The sequence below is a fragment of the Ahaetulla prasina genome, chromosome 2, assembly GCF_028640845.1.
Source record: "Ahaetulla prasina isolate Xishuangbanna chromosome 2, ASM2864084v1, whole genome shotgun sequence".
NCBI classification, from domain to species: Eukaryota; Metazoa; Chordata; class Lepidosauria; order Squamata; family Colubridae; genus Ahaetulla; species Ahaetulla prasina.
Window position 1 is genome coordinate 184,388,806 of NC_080540.1, and position 22,368 is coordinate 184,411,173.

General features: G+C 45.8%; 1 protein-coding gene across 6 annotated transcripts in view; it reads right to left on the bottom strand.

The window, feature by feature from the left end:
* Window positions 1-7,114: 7,114 nt before the first annotated feature.
* ILVBL (ilvB acetolactate synthase like) overlaps window positions 7,115-22,368 on the bottom strand; it is a 36,915-nt gene continuing 21,661 nt past the window's right edge. For all 6 annotated transcript variants that reach the window (XM_058166744.1, XM_058166742.1, XM_058166741.1 and 3 more), the window contains 10 exons: window positions 19,265-19,364; window positions 18,818-18,915; window positions 18,455-18,591; window positions 18,066-18,200; window positions 17,766-17,880; window positions 17,451-17,620; window positions 16,421-16,491; window positions 16,219-16,290; window positions 9,399-9,504; window positions 7,115-8,274 (listed from right to left, as the gene is read on the bottom strand). In XM_058166744.1, coding sequence (XP_058022727.1) covers window positions 8,096-8,274; window positions 9,399-9,504; window positions 16,219-16,290; window positions 16,421-16,491; window positions 17,451-17,620; window positions 17,766-17,880; window positions 18,066-18,200; window positions 18,455-18,591; window positions 18,818-18,915; window positions 19,265-19,364 — 1,183 coding nt within the window. In that variant the 3' untranslated portion in view covers window positions 7,115-8,095. The remainder of the gene's footprint in view (window positions 8,275-9,398; window positions 9,505-16,218; window positions 16,291-16,420; window positions 16,492-17,450; window positions 17,621-17,765; window positions 17,881-18,065; window positions 18,201-18,454; window positions 18,592-18,817; window positions 18,916-19,264; window positions 19,365-22,368) is intronic.

Genomic DNA, 22,368 nt, shown 5'->3' on the forward strand with positions numbered 1-22,368 from the left:
ACCAATGACTGCATCTCTAATGATCCATCTGTTAAACTACTGAAGTTTGCAGATGACACAACAGTGATCGGTCTCATTTGAGACAATGATGAATCTGCATACCAGTAGTGAGTTGCTACCGGTTCTCCCCAGTTCGCAAGAACCGGTAGTAAACATTTTGAGTAGTTCGGAGAACCAGTAGTAAAAATTCTGCCTTGCCCCGCCCCCAATCTATTGCTGCCTCCCGACTCCCAGCTGATCGGCTAGAAGGAAAAAATCAAGACTCACTTGTCAAAGAAGAGAAAAAACAACAACAAGACACTGTCCCTTTAAATTGAGAAGCCAAGAAGCCTCCCAACTGATCGGCTCGCTTCTCAGTCAGGAGATCACTTGGCAAAGAAGAAGTGGGGGGGGAAACGCTGTTGTTTAAAATTGACAGAGTGGCTAGAAGTTCCTTTCTGGGTCAGCTGAACAACAAATTGGATAAGAGAAGGAATTCTTATATGGTTCAATGTTTTTGAAGTTTTGGGGTTTGTGCAACATGGGCTTTGTGTTTCTAAAAAGGTTTGGGCGATTTCCATTGTGAAGTATCCTGTCTTGAATGAGTTTTCTGCCTGCTTGTAAATAATAATAATAATAATAATAATAATAATAATAATAATAATAATAATAATAATAATAATAATAATAATAATAATAATAATAATTTAATTTATAGACCGCCCTTCTCCCGAAGGACTCACGGCGGTTTACAGCCACTATAAAAACAAAAAACAACACATACAATGCTAAAAACAACCCTTAAAAAACTTATTCAAATGGCCAATTTAAAATACAGTATCAACCCTATAAAATTAAGAATTTAAAACCCATATTTAAAAATTCAAGCCAGTCCAGCAAGGCGGAATAGATAGGTTTTAAGTTCGCGGCGAAAGGTCCTGAGGTCAGGTAGTTGTCGAAGTCCAGGGGGAAGTTCGTTCCACAGGGTAGGAGCCCCCACAGAGAAGGCCCTCCCCCTGGGGGCCGCCAGTCGACATTGCTTGGCTGACGGCACCCTAAGGAGTCCCTCTCTGTGAGAGCGCACCGGTCGCTGGGAGATAGACGATGGCAGTAGATGGTCCCGTAGGTATCCCGGTCCTAAGCCATGGAGCGCTTTAAAGGTAGTAACCAGCACCTTGAAGCGCACCCGGAAGACAACAGGCAGCCAGTGCAGTCTGCGCAGGATAGGTGTTACGTGGGAGCTCCGAACTGCTCCCTCAATAACCCGTGCAGTCGCATTCTGGACTAACTGGAGTCTCCGGGTGCTCTTCAAGGGGAGCCTCATGTAGAGAGCATTGCAATAGTCCAAGCGAGAGGTAACGAGAGCATGAGTGACCGTGCATAGGGCATCCCGGTCCAGGAAGGGACGCAACTGGCGGATCAGGCGAACATGATAAAAAGCTCTCCTGGAGACGGTCATCAAGTGGTCTTCAAAAGACAACCGCCCATCCAGGAGCACGCCCAAGTTGCGCACCCTCTCCATCGGGGCCAATGACTTGCCCCCAACAGACAGGTGCGGCTGCAGCTGACTGTACTGGGGTGCCGGCATCCACAGCCACTCCGTCTTGGAGGGATTAAGCTTGAGCCTGTTCCTCCCCATCCAGACCCGTACGGCTTCCAAACACCGGGACAGTACTTCGATAGCTTCGTTGGGGTGGCCTGGGGTGAAAAAGTACAGCTGCGTATCATCAGCGTACAGCTGGTATCTCACCCCAAAACCACTGATGATCTCACCCAGCGGCTTCATATAGATGTTGAACAGGAGAGGCGAGAGAATCGATCCCTGCGGCACCCCACACATGAGGCGCCTCGGAGTCGATCTCTGCCCCCCTGTCAACACCGTCTGTGTCCGGTCAGAGAAGTAGGAGGAGAACCACCAATAAATGGTGCCTTCCACTCCCAAACCCTCCAACCGGCGCAGCAGGATACCATGGTCAATGGTATTGAAAGCCGCTGAGAGGTCTAATAGGACCAGGGCCGAGGAATAACTCTTATCGCTGGCCCTCCAGAGATCATCCACCAACGCGACCAAAGCCGTCTCCATACAGTATCCGGGCCAAAAGCCGGACTGGAACGGGTCTAGATAGACAGTTTCATCCAGGTACTGGGGTAGCTGACGTGCCACCGCACTCTCTACAACCTTCGCTGTAAAGCGAAGATTGGAGACTGGACAATAATTTCCTAAAACAGCTGGGTCCAGGGAAGGCTTCTTGAGGAGAGGTCTCACCACCGCCTCTTTCAAGGTTGCAGGAAAGACCCCCTCCTGCAAAGAAGCATTTATAATCCCCCGGAGCCAGCCTCGTGTCACCTCCTGCGTGGCCAGCACCAACCAGGAGGGGCACGAGTCCAGTAAACATATGGTGGCATTCAGCCTACCCAGCAACCTGTCCATGTCCTCGGGAGTCACAGGGTCAAAACTATCCCAAACGGTCTCAACAAGACGGGTCTCAAAACTCTTGCCTGGATCTACCCAATTTTGATCCAATCCGTCCCAAAGCTGAATGATTTTATCGTATAGATAACCGTTAAATTCCTCGGCACGCCCTTGTAATGGGTCCTCCCGCCCTTCCTGTTGAAGGAGAGAGCGCGTCACCCGAAACAGGTTGGCCGGGCGGTTATCTGCCGACGCAATGAGGGAGGAAACGTAGGAAACGTTTCGCATCCCTCAATGCCACTAGATAGGTCCTATTATAGGACATAACTAGTGTCCAGTCAGACTCAGAACGGCTGGATCTCCAAGCACTCTCTAGGCGTCTTCTCCGGCGTTTCATCTCCCTCAGCTCCTTGGAAAACCAAGGGGCTGGTTGAGACCGACACCGGGTCAGAGGCCGCAAAGGCACGACACGGTCCAAAGCTCCAGCCGCGGCCTGTTCCCAGGCCACGACTAGCTCTTCAGTCGTGCCACGGGCCAGATTCTCGGGAAACGGCCCAAGCTCCGTCAGGAACCTTTCTGGGTCCATCAGGTGCCTGGGACGGAACCAACGTACTGGTTCCGTCTCCCTGCAGTGGTGGGTAGCAGTCAGAAAGTCCAGACGAAGGAGAAAATGATCTGACCATGACAAAGGTTCGACAACTAAATCATTTAAAATCAGATCATTCAACCACTGACCAGAGATAAAAATCAAGTCTAGGGTGCCTCCCCCGATGTGAGTCGGGCCATCAACTAATTGAGTCAGGTCCATGGCTGTCATGGAAGCCATGAACTCCCAAGCAGTCGCGGATGCCACGCCAGTTGATGGCAGGTTGAAATCCCCCATGACCATCAGTCTAGGGGTTTCAACTGCCAACCCAGCCAGCAACTCCAACAGCTCGGGCAGGGCTGTTGTCATGCAGCAAGGAGCCAGGTACGTAATCAACAAGCCACCTGAGTCCTACGACCCCACTTCACATAGAGGGATTCACACCCAGCTATCTGAGGCACAGTGGTCTCCCTCGGTTCCAGACTCTCCTTAATAATAACCGCCACCCCACCACCCCTACCTTGGGCCCTCGGCTGATGGAATGCTCAGAAACCTGGTGGGCGCAACTCTATTAGGGGAACCCCCCCTTCGGTGCCCAACCAGGTCTCCGTAATGCCCATAACGTCCGTGGTCCCCTCCTGAATTAGATCTGAAATCAGGGGGGCTTTGTTAACCACGGACCTTGCATTACATAACATCAGCCGAAGGCCCAAGTCCCGAGTACTCTGGCCACTCGGGGAACGGGAAAATTCTGGAAGACCGGAGCACGCAATCGCTCTCAAATAGCGAGGGCGTACCCCCGAAACCTGATATGCCCCCCCCTTCCGCCATATCTGCCTCTCCCACTTACCGTATTGATAACACAACCCTGATAAACTGAGACAAAACCCTCCCCCGCCACCTTCGGACCTGTTAAATTACCGCTGCAAACACTTGCTGGACTTGGCTCGCTACCCGACGGGTTTCCCCCCCCCATCCATCCTCCCCCTCAACCCAGACCCATCATTTCCCATCCTCCCCTTAAAATTCCCATTAAGACTCCCCTTAAAAAACAATTAAAACAGTTTGTTAAAAATCCCCTAAGCCTCCTATTTTTAGCATGCCACCTCTCGGGATTCCAAAACCCGTCCTCAAGATGGGCCCTCGATAACGTAGAGGGCCAAACCCACGAGAGAGGGGAATCTCACAGGGCAAGAAGGTCAGTCGCTGAAAATGTCCGCATGATGAAAAAACCCGGCGAGCAGACCCATCTTAGACAGTCAGGGAAAGATGATGGAAATCAGTCTCAGTCTCAGGCGGCAGATGGAATAGTCACCGCCTTATCCAGTCACTCGGCACCAATACAGGTCACCCCCATCCCCATCGAGCCTCGAAAATTGCGGCCACTCATTTGGCCGCTGATGGCAACAGTCTGAGGCTCAATGATGTTCTATGGGGATGGGTGGTCCATGGGGGGAAGGAGAAGGGGAGTCGTCCAAATTCATGGACTCCATGGGCTCCACCTGGGCTCCACCTGGGGGCACTCCGTGGTTCGGATCTTCATCATTGACGTAACCGGAGGGGGGGGAAGGCAGCAACCAGAACCCACCGATAGTCATCCCAGCACCGTCGCTAGTCGCTGTTATCTCTCCCACCGGCTCACCGCAGATGTCAATTCCGTGTCCCAGCCAGTTGACAAAGAAGGGGGGGCACCCCCATCTAAGCAAAGTAGTCTTGGGGGCCATTGGGGCCGCCGCAGCATCCGGGCAACAAACCCATACTGCCACAGCCGCTACCAACGTCCGGGCGTCGCCTTCCGACAACATCCAATGCCAGAGCCACCGACGCCGGCGCCACCCACCAAGCCAGGGCGCCATCGGAGAAGAAACGCTCCAGTAGGCCCCAAATGAGGCCGTCCGGAGTCCTCCTTGCCCCCAGGCTCGGGAGGAGCCCTCTCGCCCAAGGGGTGGGGACCCAAGATCTCCACAGTGTCCCCACCCCCGGCTCAAGCTGACCCGGCTGAGGGACCCAAGATCTCCAAAGGACCCAAACTTTCAGCTTCCACTTTATATTATCTGTAAGCACCGGTAGTTGTTTTCTGCTTACAAAGTTTCCTTTATGCAGCTGGCAGGAATGTGGAATTCCAGGCAGGTTCCTTGCTAGCAGCTTGATTATTCCTTAATTATCTGGGATGTTTTATTTGGGAAATGAAGAGGGGGGAGTTTGATTCCTTCCCAGAACAGATTAGTGGGTGGGGAGGAAATGGGGATTTTGAAGTAACCTTCCCCTGGAGTGGGGAGGGAATGGGGATTTTAGGCTTGCTGTCAAACATCAACCATAATACTAATGATTGTTTTGAACAATATGCAGGTTGTATTACATGAATGGCTATTTTATATGTGAAATTATGACTGAAACCTATATAGGTTCACACTGTCAGGAAGTTTGTCCTTAGTTTTAGGTTGCTTCTCTATTTGTTGAGTTTCCATCCATTGCTTCTTGTTTTGCCTTCTGGTGCTTTGGAAAATACTCCCCCCCTTCTTTCTAGTAGCCCCTTAAAAGACTGTTGCCTATCACACTCTTGGGCAAAGCATGTGAGCCATTTCCTCCTTTCAGTGGTCCATGAAAGTGCATCTATAGCAGAGGTCTCTAACCTTGGCCACTTTAAGACAGCAAAGCTGGCTGAGGAATTCTGGGAGTTGAAGTCCATAAGTCTTAAAGTGGCCAAGTTTGGAGACCCCTGATCTATAGTATGTAGATAATAAAGTTGAAAAAAGGTGAACAACATTTTTGCAGAACTATAAATACGTTAAGGCTGGGTGTGACAAGGAATGGCTGGGAGGGGAGGGGCCAGGCGAGGTACCCCTTGACATGAGAGACATTGAGTTGGCCACGCCTACCCAGTCATATGACCATCAAGCCACACCCACTGTCACATGACCATGACCACAAAATAAGCCACGCCCACAGAACCGGTAGTAAAAAAATTTAGAACCCACCCCTGCCGTATACAGATGGGAGATTGAATGACTAGCCTCATGGTGCGACCGGAACAATCTGGAACTGAACACACTCAAAACTGTAGAAATGGTGGTAGACTTTGGGAGAAACCCTTCCATACTTCCATCTCTCACAATACTAGACAACACAATATCAACAGTAGAAACCTTCAAATTTCTAGGTTCTACTGTATTGCAAGATCTAAAATGGACAGCTAACATCAAAAATGTTATCAAAAAAGCAGAACAAAGAATGATCTTTCTGCGCCAACTCAGAAAGCTCAAACTGCCCAAGGAGCTGCTGATCCAGTTCTACAGAGGAATTATTGAATCTGTCATCTGCACCAGGGGTAAAATGCTCCCGAATCTCGTGATCCAGTAGCGATGGGGGCGGGTAGTTCAGAGAACCGGTAGCAAAAATCCCTGTCCCACCACCACCACCCACGCCTCGCTGTTCCTCTTCACTGTTCCTGAAGCTCTCGGTGGTGATATAGCTGCAAATGGCCTTAAATGCGCTTCAAAGGGCCACACTACAGTTGATTAGCGCTGTAGGCGGCTAGTAGACCGGTGCCTCTATTTTCAAAGAAGGTAGACCGGTGCACTCCCAAGTTTTGTATACTTTATTATTTTTATTATTGATTATTATTGGCCATGCCCATTCAGTCACCTTACCACCAAGCCACGCCCACCAATTAAGCCACACCCACAGAACTGGTAGGGAAAATTTTCAGATTTCACCCCTGATCTGCATCTCTATAACTGTCTGGTTTGGTTCTGCAACCCAACAAGACATACACAGACTTCAGAGGATAATTAGAACTGCAGAAAAAACAATGTCTACCAACCTTCCTTCCACTGAGGGCCTGAATTAGAAGTCAGAATTTTAACCTGGAATGACTCTAGGAGCCTCTAAGTGATAGCACACTTAGAACACACACACATACAAAAGTAAAAATTTTAATTTTATAAATGTTAATTTTAATCTTAATTATATTCAAAAAGTTGTCACAAATTTACTGCTACTCAATCTAGAACCACTTGGGATTAAATTCCACTAAATTTGGAAGATGTGGTTCTGTGTAGTTTTATTTCAGTGTCTATTTCAGAGCAAGCTATGCCTATCTGTATTGAAATAGTATACTTCTATAGAAAAATAAGTAAAGATTAAGTGGATTTTATTTGATGTCCAATTTGTATTGAATAAATTCCTTAAAGCACACTATAAAAATATATAAATCATTAATCGAATCTGGATAAACTACAAATATGTATCACATTATATATTAAATTATATCAATTGAGCAATTTGTCCAAATATTTTGGAAATTAAGAGCTACAAAACTTCAAAATATGCAAAACACATATAACTAGAAATGTCTTAACAAAATCACTCTCAAATTTAATCAAACTATAATCATTACACATTTTTAAAAAACATTCAAAGATCATTATTTACTCTTCCAGGTTTAATAAATAATCCAAAGGAGAAAATAAAACTGATTAATTAATTTTGTTCATTTAAGTTGTTTTGACAATTACATTTAATTTTCTAAACTTCAAAAAGTAATTCGACATATTTAAAACGACAACTTTAGTTCTAATATAGTTTGAATATATGGTCACACATTTGTATTATTTTTTATCACAAGATATTTTGAGTATTCAATGATACTCACTATCAGATAGTGAGTATTCACTATCATTCTATTGTTATTAATATACTCTCTAGTTTTCCATATTCTGAGAAATAGATTTTTGCCACAATGTAAAATAAAAGAATTAAATTCCCTCCTTACCCACCCAGGCTTTTTCCATTAGACATAGACATTTTTTTTGATTTGCAAGTCAGGATCAGTCAATGAGGGTTTACCAAGCTAAATGTACCATGTTAAAAAAAAAAAGGAAAGAGCCACCAAATTAAAGCGACTTTCACCAACAAAAACAGAAGCAAAGTGAGACAACAGAAAGACATAACAGAAGGCCTCAAAGCTTACTAACTGTTAACAATAGCTAGCTATTCTGGCTCTCAGGGTGACCCAACCCCTAACTTAATGACAGTTCAACAGAGCCAGAGCCTTCATGCAAAGCAGAGATTCTACTCTTTATATAACTCTCAGGTACTGCAGCCATAGCCACAGCCTACATAGCAATGGAGCCTTCACGGAAGGTTGTTTTCCCAATCAATGCATTGAGAAGGATGGGCTGTCCACTCCTGCATTTGGATTGTGCTGTCCGGATGATGTCATCCATTTGGTCCTCATTCTTGCGTGTGAGCAACAAACCTTTCCCTCCTAAACCTTCTACCACCACATGGTAATCTGCAAAAAAAAAAAAATCATCACTCATCAACATGGGAAAAAGCATGCTTTATGCAAATCCAACAGGGAACCTTCTCTCTAAAAATTTAGATTGGTCACCAAGTTGGCAACAGCTCCCTCCTCGACAAGCTTTGCTACTGCAGGTCAGCTTTAAGTATCTATCCACAATAACATCATAACATCTAACTTTTATTAGAGGTTTTAAGCATTGCATAAAAAAAGGGATGGAGAAGGGAATTGTGCATGTTTTTTAAAAAAAAGATGCAATACATGATACATGAGAAGGTGAGGAACTGGGCTGCCTCATTTAGTGACCATTCAGTTTCAATGATATAGAACATAGCTTAGAGACCAATCCTCATATTTACAATCCATTGCAGTTGCTTGTGTTTATGTGATTACAATTCACATGCTTTGCAACTGGTACACATTTACAACTGTTGCAGAATCCCACAGTCATATGATTGCCATTCACTTGCATCCCAACCAGCTTGCAACAAGCAGAGCTAACAGACCATGGAAGTAAAATTGTAAGTTATGATCACATAATATTTTTGCTTAACAACCCAATGGAAAGTGATATCATAAGCCCATTATGATCATGGGAGCATCTACTTAGTGACTGCAACATTTAGTAACAGAACTCCTGGTCCCAATTTTGGTCATTAAGCAAAGATTAACTGCATCAGATCCAGTTTTTATTGAATAAACAAGCTTTATAAGTATTATTTATAAATTATAAATAATACAAATTATCTGTAAATACATAGAGGAAAGTATATACATATTCTCCATATTACAGGATGGAAAGCAGAAGCTTATCTCTGTAGGTGCTTAGAGACTTTTATCAACTTGGACAAAATACATGATATACATGAAGCCAGCCTGGGAATCTGAGATCCTGGTAATCATTCTAGTTTTGATCCAACAGATGTACTTAGCAGGGATCAGTTCTATTTGAAATCAGATCAGAAATTTGTGACAGAAGCAGGATTTGTTTCAAGCCAAGAGGCTGAACTAAATGTTCTTTTGCTGGTCCTTCCTGAGAGCCCAGGCTCTTTTGCCTTCACACTACCTGTATTTCTAGTATAAATCACATGAGATTATGCAGACTATTAACTCACCTAAGTAATCCAGAGCGCAAGCTACATTGCTACCCAACAAGGGTATTTGCTCCCTGGAAATTTGAGTCCAGCAGGCATCATTCCCCACAAGGGCAATAACGGGTATCTGAAAGAGTGGAATAACTACGTTAAACTGAAAAAGTGATGAAGGGAGGAAGCTATTCTCTACTCCAGTGTACTACATAGGACAAACAGCCAGAAGACTAGCAGAACGCATCCATGAAATCATATAGCAATCAGAAGAAATCAGACCTGCCATCCCATTGCACTGACCCTGCTTAGCTAGATTTATTTATTTATTTATAATTTAATTTCTATACCGCCCTTCTCCCGAAGGACTCAGGGCGGTTTACAGCCATCTTAAAAACACAGAATATACATAATATAAATAACAAATTTAAAAACAAATATTTAATAGGCCTAATTAACTAAAATGGTCGTAGACCGACATAAAACCCTTTAAAATTTAAAATTATAATTAAAATGCACTTAGGCCAGTCCCGCACGATTAAATAGTAACGTCTTCAATTCCCGCTTGAAGGTTCAGAGGTCGGGGAGTTGGCGTAACCCCGGAGGTAACTCGTTCCAAAGGGCTGGTGCTGCCACAGAGAAGGCTCTCCCCCTGGGGGCCGCCAACCGACATTGTTTGGTCGACGGCACCCTGAGCAGGCCCACTCTATGGGAGCGCACAGGTCGTTGGGAGGCTATCGGTGGCAGAAGGCAGTCTCGTAAATATCCCAGTCCTAAGCCATGGAGCGCTTTGAAGGTGGTCACTAACACCTTGAATTGTACCCGGAAGGCTACCGGCAGCCAGTGCAGGCCACGCAGGAGATGTGTTATATGGGAGCAACGTGGTGCTCCCTCTATTACCCGCGCGGCTGCATTCTGGACTAGCTGGAGCCTCCTGGTGCTCTTCAAGGGGAGCCCCATGTAGAGAGCATTGCAATAGTCTAGGCGAGAAGTAACGAGGGCGTAAGTGACCGTGTGTAAGGAGTCCCGGTCAAAGAAGGGGCGCAACTAGCGAATCAAGCGAACCTGATAAAATGCTCCCCTGGCGACGGCCGTTAGATGTTCTTCTAGGGACAGGCGGTTGTCCAGGAGAATGCCCAAGTTGCGCACCCTACCCCTGGGGGCCAATACTTCACCCCCAACAGTCAGCGAAAGTGTAAGCTGACTGTACCGGGACGCCGGAACCCAAAGCCACTCTGTCTTGGTGGGGTTGAGCTGGAGCCTGTTCCTCCCCATCCAGACCCGCACGGCTTCAAGACACCGGACCATCACCTCGACAGCTTCATTGGGGTGATTTGGGGTAGAAATGTACAGCTGAATATCATCAGCGTACAGATGATAATCCACCCCGAAACCACGGATAACCTTACCAAGCAGCTTCATGTTGATGTTGAACAGGAGAGGCGAGAGAACCGACCCGAGGCATCCCACAAGTGAGGAACCTAGAAGTCGATCTCTGCCCCCCTGCCAACACCGTCTGCGAACGGTCAGAGAGATAGGAGGAGAACCACCGATAAACGGTGCCTCCCACCCCCTGTTGTGACCCAGGTTCCTGGACCCAGACTCCTGGACTCGGATGATTCAGAAAGTGAGGGAGAAGACCTGGCAAGCCCTGCTTCTCTTGAGCCCTCTCCCTCCCTGGCACCCACTCAAAGGGAGGAGGGGCCGGCAAGGCCTGATTCTCCCGAGCCTTCTTCTGATTTGGCAACGCCCCAAGAACAGTTTTGGAGTGACGCAAGATTACGAAGACATGATCGACGTGCGCAGCAGCGGAAGAGTTGGGACAAAGCCAAGTCATAATTGTCATGCAGTGACATCTGCAGAGACTATAAATAGGAGGCGGGACTTCCTGGTTTTTTGTCTTGGACAAAGTAATGAATTGGCGCGAGCTAACTGTTTCAATGGAGGGAAGAATATATTCGTGAGTAATTCTGGCCTTATCTATAATTTCCTCGTTATCTCCAGAAACTTGGCAGGCCCGTGGGTAGACGTGGCCAGGACATGTATCTATGTAAATAAAAGGAAAAAAGGAAGGCCTCTGACGGACTCTTTGCTGGGAGTATTGGGGGAAGGGAAACAGAACACCCCCAATCCCTCCAACCGCTGCAGCAGGATACCATGATCGATGGTATCAAAAGCCGCCAAGAGATCTAAAAGGACCAGGACAGAGGAACATCCCCTGTCCCGAGCCCTCCAGAGGTCATCTACCAACGCGACCAAAGCCGTCTCCGTGCTGTATCCAGGTCTGAAGCCGGACTGGAACGGATCTAGAAAGACAGATTCCTCCAGGTATTGGGGAAGCTGAAATGCCACCACACTCTCTACAACCTTCACCAAAAAGCGAAGGTTGGAGACTGGACGATAGTTCGCCAATACAGCTGGGTCCAGGGAAGGCTTCTTGAGGAGGGGCCTCAGCACTGCCTCTTTCAAGGCAGTGGGGAAAATGCCCCCCACCAAAGAAGCGTTGGTAACTCCCAGGAGCCAGCCTCATGTCACCTCCCATGTGGCCAGTACCAACCAGGAGGGACACGGGTCCAATAAACATGTGGTGGGATTCATTCTACCCAACAACCTGTCCATGTCATCAGGAGTCACAGGATCAAACTCAGCCCAGGTAATATCCACAAGACTCGTCCCCGTCATCTCGCCCGAATCTATCCAATCAGCGTCCAGTCCGTCCCGGATCCAAGTGATTTTATCAGACAGATACTGTACAAAATCCTCAGCATGACCCTGCAAGGGGTCCTCCCTAACCTCCTGCGAAAGCAGGGAGTGGGTCACCCTAAACAGGGTAGCTGGGCAGTTATCTGCCGATGCGATAAGAGCGGAGAAATAGTTATGTTTCGCCGTTCTTATAGCCACTAGATAGGTCTGAATATGTGACCTAACTAGTGTTCGGTCGGATTCGGTGCGGCTGGACCTCCAAACACTCTCTAGACCTCTTTTCCGGCGCTTCATCTCTCTCAGCTCCTCGTTATACCAAGGAGCTGGTTGAGTTCGGCGCCGGGTCAGAGGCCGCAAAGGCACGACGCGGTCCAAAGCCCCGGCAGCCTCCCAGGCAGTATCCAGTTCTTTGGCCGAGCCGTGGGCTAATTCCCCAGGAAACGGCCCAAGCTCCGTCAGAAACCTCACTGGGTCCACAGGCGCCTGGGATGGAACCATCAAATCGGCTCCGTCTCTCTGCGGTGGGGTGCAGCGGTTCGAAAGTCCAGCTTAAGGAGCAGATGATCTGACCACGACAAGGGTTTAACAGTTAACTCCCCTAAATCCAGATCATTAAGCCACTGTCCCGAGACAAAAATCAGGTCCAGAGTGTTACCCCCAGTGTGGGTGAGACCATTAACTACCTGGGTCAGGTCCAAGGCCGCCATGGAAGCCATGAACTCCCGCACTGCCGTCGATGATTCGCCCACCGACGGCAGGTTGAAATCCCCCATAGCCATAAGTCTGGGGGTCTCAACCGCTGTCCCGGCTATCATCTCCAACAGCTCGGGCAGGGCTGCTGCCACGCAGCAAGGAGCCAGGTACGTAACCAGCATGCCCACCTGTACCCCACGGCCCCACTTTACCAGAAGGGTTTCACAACCGGCTATCTGTGGGACAGTGACCTCCCTCGGTTCTAGACCCTCGTGTATAACAACCGCTACCCCCCCACCCCTACCCTGGGCCCTCGGTTGATGGAATGCCTGGAAACCTGGTGGGCACATCTCAGTCAGGGGAACCCCCCCTTCTGCACCCAACCAGGTCTCCGAAATGCACATCAGGTCCGCCCCCCCCCTCTTGAATAAGATCGGTTATGAGGGGGGCTTTATTCACGACGGACCTGGCATTGCACAGCATCAACCAAAGGTCCAGGTTCCTGGAGGCATAGCCACTCGGGTAACGAGGCAAGCATGGGGGCCTGGAGCACGCAATCGCTCGCAAACAGCGAGAGCGTGCTCCCCGAACATGATATGAGCCCCCACTTCCGCCATATCTGCCTCTCCCTCTTACCGTGCCGATGGAAATGCCCATAATTGGTTGAGTTTTAACCTCCTCAGCTACCTGCATATCAAGAACCTCCAACTCAGGAACCTTAGAAGAGACCAGCCTGACCCCCTGTGGGTGTCCCCACCCCACCCACCCCACCCTTTAAAAACCCTTTAGATGATTTAATTAAAAAGTTCTGGAAACACATATTTAAAAAAACCCTTAATCCCTTCTTGGATGCATGCCACCTCTCAGGATTCCAAAATCCGTCATCGAGGTAGGCCCTCGATAGAGCGGAGGGCCACGCCCGCGAGAGGGGGACATCTCGCAGTGCAAGAAGTTGATACGGCAAATACGTCAGAGGAGTCCCGAGGAGTGGCGGAATCCTGGTTTGACAAGATGATTAAAAGATAGTACAACGGTGCAACAAACCACCAGCTGGGGACGAGAGCTCTTAACAGTGATAATAATACTGGAAGATACTGGACAATCATGAGGACGGTAGGAGCCCGGGTGGAACCAAGATAGTATATTGATGTGGGGAGGAAGAGCGTCATTGCAGCTGCCTTCGGCCAAGGCCATGCCGACCGCATCATCTGTTGCCGGGAGGCATCTTCCACGCATCTTCCAGGCCAGGTCCAGCCAACAATCCCCAGTCGGCCACCCGGGCTCAGGCCAAAATTCATCAGGAAGCCCCCAAAACACCACAGAGCCTGGGGTGGGGGGAAAAGTGGAAACAGCCCCACCGTTGTCGCGTCACCTCCATCAGCTCATCAACCTCCATCAGCTCATCAACTCCCCACAGGCTTCCGTGTATTGCGGGGGGGGGGAGGGGCCGCCGTCCCAGACATCAAGAAAAACGGCGGCAATCACCGCCCCAATTGGGCTGGCCGAGCCCGCAGCCCCCATCTTGACCTGCACTACGCCCCCGCCACCTCTGCCACTAGATGCCAGGCCGTCATGAGAAATGGGGGGAAGAGAGCTAAAAGGTAGGATGAAGGGGAGGAAGATAGAGGAAAATGAAAGTCTTTATGCTATCCCATGAGCCGCAGGCTGTTCCAAGGTCACCCAATGGAATGAAACACCCTCAAGGCGGCACAGCAAGGAACTGTTACCAAAATAATTAGTTTGAATATTATTGGATACTTATCAATGTCCATGGGGGAATGGGACCCAAAGGGGAATGTTAACTATGTTTTGGGCATGAAATGCTAGATTCAGCTTGTTACCATTTGGCTTTAGTAAAGTATACTTTCACTAGCCATGAGTCAAGAGAGTCTTTTTTTCTAAATGATCAAGTAGGGACAGTTGACACACCATGAAATCACCTACCAGCTTTGGGGAGAAAGCACTCTGCACATGACCAGAAACATCATTAAATCATCCACCCAGCTTTGGAGGGGGGGAAACACCCCGCATATGACCAGAAACACCATGAAAGCACTCTGCACATGACCAGAAATGCTGTCAGACCTGCCCCAGCTTGAACCTCTAAATAAGAACAATCTTTAACTCTATTTATTGAGAAAGATATAGTCTACTATAGAGGGACATGATGGCTCAGTGGCTAAGACGCTGAACTTGTTGGCTGGAAGGTCAGCAGTTCAGCAGTTTGAATCCCTAGTGCCATATAATGGGGTGAGCTCCTGTTACTTGTCCCAGCTTCTGCCAACCTAGCAGTTCGAAAGAATGTAAAAAATGCAAGTAGAAAAATAGGGACCATCTTTGGTGGGAAGATAACAGTGTTCTGTGCACCTTTGGCGTTTAGTCATGCCAGCTACATGACCACGGAGACTTCTTCGGACAGCGCTGGATCTTCGGCTTTGAAACGGAGATGAGCACCACCCCCTAGAGTCAGGAACGACTAGCACATATGTTTGAGGGGAACATTTACCTTTACCTTATAGAGGTAAAATTTTACTAGAGATCAAATGAATTATAGTAATGCATTGAGACTCACTTGCCAAAATCTCCAAGTCTAACTTTTCCCTCCCTTAGTCGCCTCTCATTAACTGGGTCCCCCATGTCCAATCATATTCAAACAAGATGTTTTCAGAATGGCCACTTCAGGAGGTTTAGTATGCAACCGCATTCTGTTCCCAGCCGATTGTCCTTGAAGCCCATCTCAGAGAGATACGATGAAGTTTCATTTCCTTCAAAGCATCCCGCCTCCTATCTAGCCCTCTTGGGTTCATGGCAGCTGATACTGAATGGTTGTGAAGCGCAAGCGTGAGGTGGTAGCTGACAAACACTCTGAAATCATCCATCCAGCTTTGGGGAGAAAGTATTAGGCACATGACCAGAAACGCCATGAAAACACGCTGCACATTATCAGAAACACCATGAAATCATCCACCCAGCTATGTACCCTCAAATATTAAGCAATGTGGCTTTAAAAAAAAAAAACTTGCAGAGCGGTGGCGTGGATTTTCCATTTTGACCTCCACTGTTGGCTCCAAACCATTGCCTCCCATATCACTCTCCACTTCACAAAATGGGAAGCTCTGGTTGCCACCACAGCCAAACTGCTCAATCAGTGTTTGGGCTGGGCCAACCCATTGCCACTGACAAGCCCATTTGCTTCCCTTATCAGCGCTGTCCCATCCATCACTGTCCCCGACAGCCTGCTCACTTGCCACCTGCCCAGCTCTCCATCCAGTACCCACAGCAAATTGTTCCCACAGCTGATTTCCAGTGTTGAGTTGTCATGCAATGAGACAGCAGCAGGAAGTTGGTGGTGGGGAGTTGGCAGTGGGGAGAAGGCTTCCCATAGCTGACTGCGCCAAGGTAGTGGTGTCAAGTCATCCTAGACCTCATAGAAACTGGGCAAGCTGATAGTTACCCTGTGTCGCACAAAAGTATCAAATTCCATGATGCTGAATCCAAGAGAGCCATCTCCATATATGATCCACACCTGTTAACAATTAAAAAAAAGAAGGCAGATTTAGCAGCTAGAGAAAGATGCTGCAAAACAGACCTAGCCTCTTATTTGCTTTTCCATGAATTAGCTTCCACACTTAAGCTTCTCTCTACAATATACTAACCTCTGATTCTGGCCTGCAGAGTTTGGCTCCTAAGGCAAATCCACCCCCAACTCCCAAAGTTCCAAAAGCTCCTGCAATGAGATGAAACAAAGAAATCACGATTAAAGAAACTCTACAGGTTATGTATACTGATTCCCAAATAGTAATTCCTTGGCTTTCTAAAAAGAAGTGCATTTCATCCGTTTTTGATTGTTTACTACATACTGTATCTGTTTTTCAGCTTTGTTAATATCTGTCATGATTGGTATGTTACACAGAACACAGAAAGGAAGGATACATGTAGATCAGGGGTGTCCAAACTTGGCCCTTTGGAGAGTGGTGGACTTCAACTCCCAGAATTCCCCAGCCAGCATGAGCTATAAATTTAAGCAAGTTGCTAGTTGGAGAATTCTGGGAGTTGAAGTCCACCACTCTCCAAAGGGCCAAGTTTGGACACCCCTGATGTAGATTAAAATAAATCAACAAACTAATTCATGTCTCTATAATAGGACAAGATGCATACTGGAGTTTATTCATTGTACTAAAAGCCTAGCCTGTTTTACCCACAGTTTAATCAAGCCATAAATTAATTACTAATTAAGGAAATATACTTTCTGAACTGGTAAAAAATATGATGAAATACATGGATAAGAATGCTAGAATTGTAGAATTGTTTAAGATTGTTGAATAAAATTTATTTTATATTACATTATTCAGACTAAAAATAATTTGAGGACTAATTATTTATTGACACTCTAGTGTAATGTTTCTGCTCTCTTTGATCCATGTGGTAATGCAGCAAAGACGAAGAGCCCACACTTCATCTGATACTACCTGGGGGATAAACACTGCTGTGGGTTGGGAGGTTTTACTGAGTGAGAATTGGAACACATTTGGAAACCAAAATATATTTCTGGATATTTTTTAGGATGAAGCATTTCTCCTGTTTCAAAGGCAGTTGAATACAAAGTGGAAGGCTGTGTTATGAAGTATCAACCCATTCCATATCCATGAAAAGAAATTAAGTCTAGACTACTGCTTTAGTTCATACCTGGATCCAGCCAAGATAGTGGTCCCCTTGGCTTTATAATATAGGCAGCACTTGCTACAAAATCACCTCCATCTGCAACTAGTAGACTGTCTTCGGGAAGCAAGTAATCTACATGATGCAAGAGCTTCAGTGGGTTAAGATGCTGTTCTGTCGGTTCTTCTGCCTTCTCTCTGGAGATCACAAACTGATTTGAGACATACCAGTAGATAGTCATACTTTCTATATAGCAAAGTAATTAAGGGTAGAGCAAATAAGAAGTATCTGCAAGTCTTGCACCACATATGGACACAAACAAAGTGTACCATTTAAGAGTACCTGTTTGTTTTTTCCTTCCTCTGATCAGCCTTCTTCAGGCTCATTACCCAATCCTGAGGACATGAATAGCCTTTCAGCTTTTGGTTTAAGCACACAAAGAACAATGCAGCATCCCCTGTGTAAAACATAATTGAAGGTGGTATGAATCCTCTTCCAATGATCTTCTTCCTCTGAGCACCGGTATTATAACAATGCATGCATTAAGCATCATCTTTTTATTGTCCTCTTTTCTCACCTTACCAAATCCCTAAGAAACGTTGCTCTCATCTCTCTTATTGTTGCCTTGAACAAGCTCCTCACCTTTTATGGCTATATTTGGTGTCCAGTGAAAATCTGCATTTTTAAACAATTGCTCCCGATTCCTGTTAATAGCTATGATTTTGCTGTGCTTACTCAAGACGCGCCCATATGACAGGCGAAAATCACAGACTGTGCCTGAAAAAAAAACAACAACAGAAGATATAAACAGAAAACAACTGTTACACAATATATATATTAACATAATATATATATATAATATATATATATATATAATATACATAATATATATATATATAATATATATATATATTAACAAAAATAAATTAACAAAAATATATGTTAATTTCGAAATTCCCCAAGATTGGCCCAAAGTTTTTCTGAAGGTCCTCTTCAGCAAAAGACAAGTATAAAACTCTCAGCTGAGCTACCTGCCAGAATAACCAGATCTGCCTCCTTGAGAGCCTCACGCCGGTTTTGACGAATGTGCATTGGGCTGTTCTTTCCCAGCATGCCACGGGCCATGCCTCCCAGGAAACATGGAATCCCGAGTTCTTCTAAAGCTTCTCTGTAAGAATATGCAGGAGGAGAAAAAGTTCAGATATCTTTGTTATCTCTTCTCACTTCTGTCTATTCATCTGAACACATGCTCATCAAAGATCCTGTAGTTCCTCTTTCCCATCAATGGATTAATTCTATTGAACAAGGATATTGTGCCTCAGAGTCAATGGTAGCCCAATAGCACAGCAATATTATAAAAGGAATCTCAGTCTAGGGCAAGCAGCATATCTTACCTAAGCTTATTTGCTGGAATTGGAGGAAGGGTCACTTGACTGCCAAGCAGTATGACTGGCTTCCTAGCCCTGCTGATCAGCTCCACGCACTGCTGCACCTGCACAGAAGTATGTCCAGGAAAAATTGTTCACAGCAAAAGTAGCTTCAGGGTAGCACCCTAACCAGTATTAATTAGGGGGATGCATTTATGGGGATGGCAGTGATGCATAATGGGGACAATGAAAGTGATAATAATCCAGGGCTTTACTGATAATAATGGAAACTATGTTTTCTACCTTAAGTTTATTCCCTTTTATTAGTTTGCAATCTCAAAGAAGACATAAGCAGATACTATTTTCATGACAAGCAAAACAAAACATTAACAAATAATGTTTCCAATATCCTCTCTTTGACTTTGATGAGCTTGACTAGAATCCGAAAATATTTGCTTAAAACGGAAGTCTCACCTGTGCCTCTGTGGCTTCTGGCATATTCACTGGTAGCGGTGAAAAGTCTTGTACTTCCCAAGCTCCAGCAAACAGGTTTCTCAAATAATTGTGCAGGAACCTAGTAGACAACAGGGAACAACAGACAAAGCGGAAAAGGTATAAAAGGTAAATGTGTGTTTGAAATGAGAAAGATTTTGATTTAAATACTCCCCCTTTATAAATTTCTGTTGAAAGCACCAGTTGATATGGTTCTCCGTATGTGTGGAGAGGGGCAATGAGGGCCAATATTCATGGAAAATAGTTGGCATTTCAAACCAAATACCAAATACCAAACGTATCATGCGAAAGAAAACTTCAGCAGCAATATGAGAAATGCCAAGAATCTATGGAGCAAAGAAGTAGCTGCCCAGTACATATACATATACATATACATGCATATATGCACACATATATACATAAAAAGGGTGGCATGGTGGCTCAGCAGTTAAGACATTGGGTGTCAGCATTCCAAGTAACACATCCAAAGAAATCAGAAATAAAAGAACATGTTTATTGAATACATCATATTGGCACAGCTAGAAAGCCAACTCTGAAGTTTCCTGTGCTAATAGCATAATTAAAAGAGTAACTGTTTCCCTCCCCAATTGTCCCAGGTCACATTGTCCAATTAAAGTAGTCTGTAGGTTCCTCAGTCACCCCTCTTCAACTGCCATCTGTTGGATGATCTTGGTTCCCATGGGAAGGCTCGTTCTTGTGTCTGTGGACGGTCTATCTCTCCCCACTCCTTAGAGTGTATGGCGAGTATGTAGCAACTATGAAGCAGCAAAAGATGGCTTCAGTCAGGTTCGATTCAGAGTTGACACTGGGTTTGTCTGTTGGAAAGCTGGCAACCCAGGTTCAAGACCTAAGTGCCACACGATGTGGCGAGTTCCCATCCTCACCCCAGCTCCTAATAATTTTGAAAGCATTCAGTAGTTAAATAGGTACCAGTTTGGTGGGAAGGTAACAGCGCTCTGTGAAGTTATGCTGGCCACATGACCAAATATCTTCATCTCAGTGGCTCAATGGCCTTGATGAGCACTGTCCCCTATAGTTGGCAATGACTAGCAGAGTAAAAGACACAGGGATGCCTTTATCTTTTTACTTGTATGCATAAACAGAGAATGCCTGTACATATAATGTGTATATGCCATATGTATAGTGTGTATATGCCATATGCACAGGCCAGCACTCCAGCTATAAAGAGAGATGCACATATACACAAAGTTTTTATCTGAGTTATACACATACAGTATACAGTTCAAATTGTTATCCATTGGATGATATTAATACAATTATCTATTATAAACTGTGTACTGTTTTAGATATTTCCAATTTTTAGAATATTTGTGCAGTAAGATACTGGAGATATATTCCAGGGAACTGGTTATATATTCCCTATTATTTATTGCTCTGATTGTTGTTTTATCAATGCATTTATTAAGATTATATAACATAAAATGCCCAATTTTAAGTTACTTTACCGCACCTGGGAACCTGCAAAAGATTTGCCATTGCTGAATGAAAATGCTTAGAGAGAAAATGTACACAATGATGGATTCTGAATTTTTCCGAGAAACAATCTATTTAAGTCTACTAAAACGCATATGGGCTAATATAAAAGAAAAAAGAATGACATTGCCATAGGTAATCCTCGAGGTATGACAGGCCATTTAACAAACACACAAAGTTACAACACATATTCCCTCCACCCAAAGCAAAATATGAATCTGTTTCAAAGTTACAAATTCTGCAGGACCCTGCTGTCAATTGCACTTATGACCAACCACAGACACACTGCAGCACTCCTATCCACTTATTTCCCTTCCATCCTGCCTGGCCTGATCCTGAGGCACTGGGCCTGCTTTGCCAACATACTTGATTCCATGGACTCCCTCCCCATCCCCACTCCATCACCATTCATTTATTTATCTTTTGATGAGCTCAGGAAGTCAGGGTAGAGAAGGCTGCTCCCTCGCTGGGCCACCTGGAACAATCAAAAAGAAGAAATCTGGTCATTTTTGCTTCTGTTGAAATCCTTTCTTCTCCAGCCAGCATAAACTATGACAATTTTGTCTTAGCTCCGCCAGCACTAATTTTATGCTTGTGGTGCTAAGAAGAAATTGTGGATATTTTGGTTCCTTGCAAGCCTATCCTCCCCAGCCAGCATAAATCGGTAGTGATTACCCTAGCAGGGGAGGAAAGGAAGCAAAAGAGATGGGATTTCTTCTTTGCTCTATCAGCCTAAGACTAGCGTAAAGCTATTGCTGGCAGGGCTAAGAAGAAATTATGGCTATGCTGGCTTGCGAGGAATCCAAAATAGGCATGATTTCTTGTTAGCCTTGCCAGCGCTAGCTTTATGCTAGTCTTATGCTAGTAGAGCAAACAAGAAATCCCATTTCTTTTGCTGGCTGGGAAGAAAGGCTTATAAGGAACCAAAATAGGAACATTTTTTTCTTAGAGTCACTAGCATAAAACTAGCACTGACGGAGCTAAGAATAATTTGTAGTAGTTTATGCTGGTTGGAAATGAAAGGATTGCAATGGAAGCAAAAATTTCTTCTTGACTGTGCCACGTAGACCAGCGAGGAAGTGGTCTTCTTTACCCTGACATCCGAGCTAAGCTCGTAAGCAAGCAAAATGTAAGCAAGCAAATGGTAATGGGGTGGGGTATGGAGTATGGGGTATGGAGGAGGCCCATATGGCTTTGGGGAAACCAAGGGACAGGAGGCAGAGTGTGGGATATCTTAGAGCAGTGGCCTCCAACCTTGGCAACTTTAAGCCTGGAGGACCAACTCCCAGAATTCCCCAGCCAGCTTTGCCAAGGTTGGAGACCCCTGTCTTAGAGTGGAGGAGGCCTTCTAGGAGTGCCTGTGCCTACACTAGGCCTTCCTCAGTTTCTCCCATTCGTGAGTCACCTAACATCCCGCACATTCATTTAACTAATGCACTGGGGAAAGCAGGAACAGGTCATTTATTAGGTGCTTCATTTAATGTAGTCCTCGAGTTCCAACATGAATGGACAGGTTCCATTACTGTCATAAATTGAGGACTACCTGTACAGGTCACCCAATCAAGCAGAAT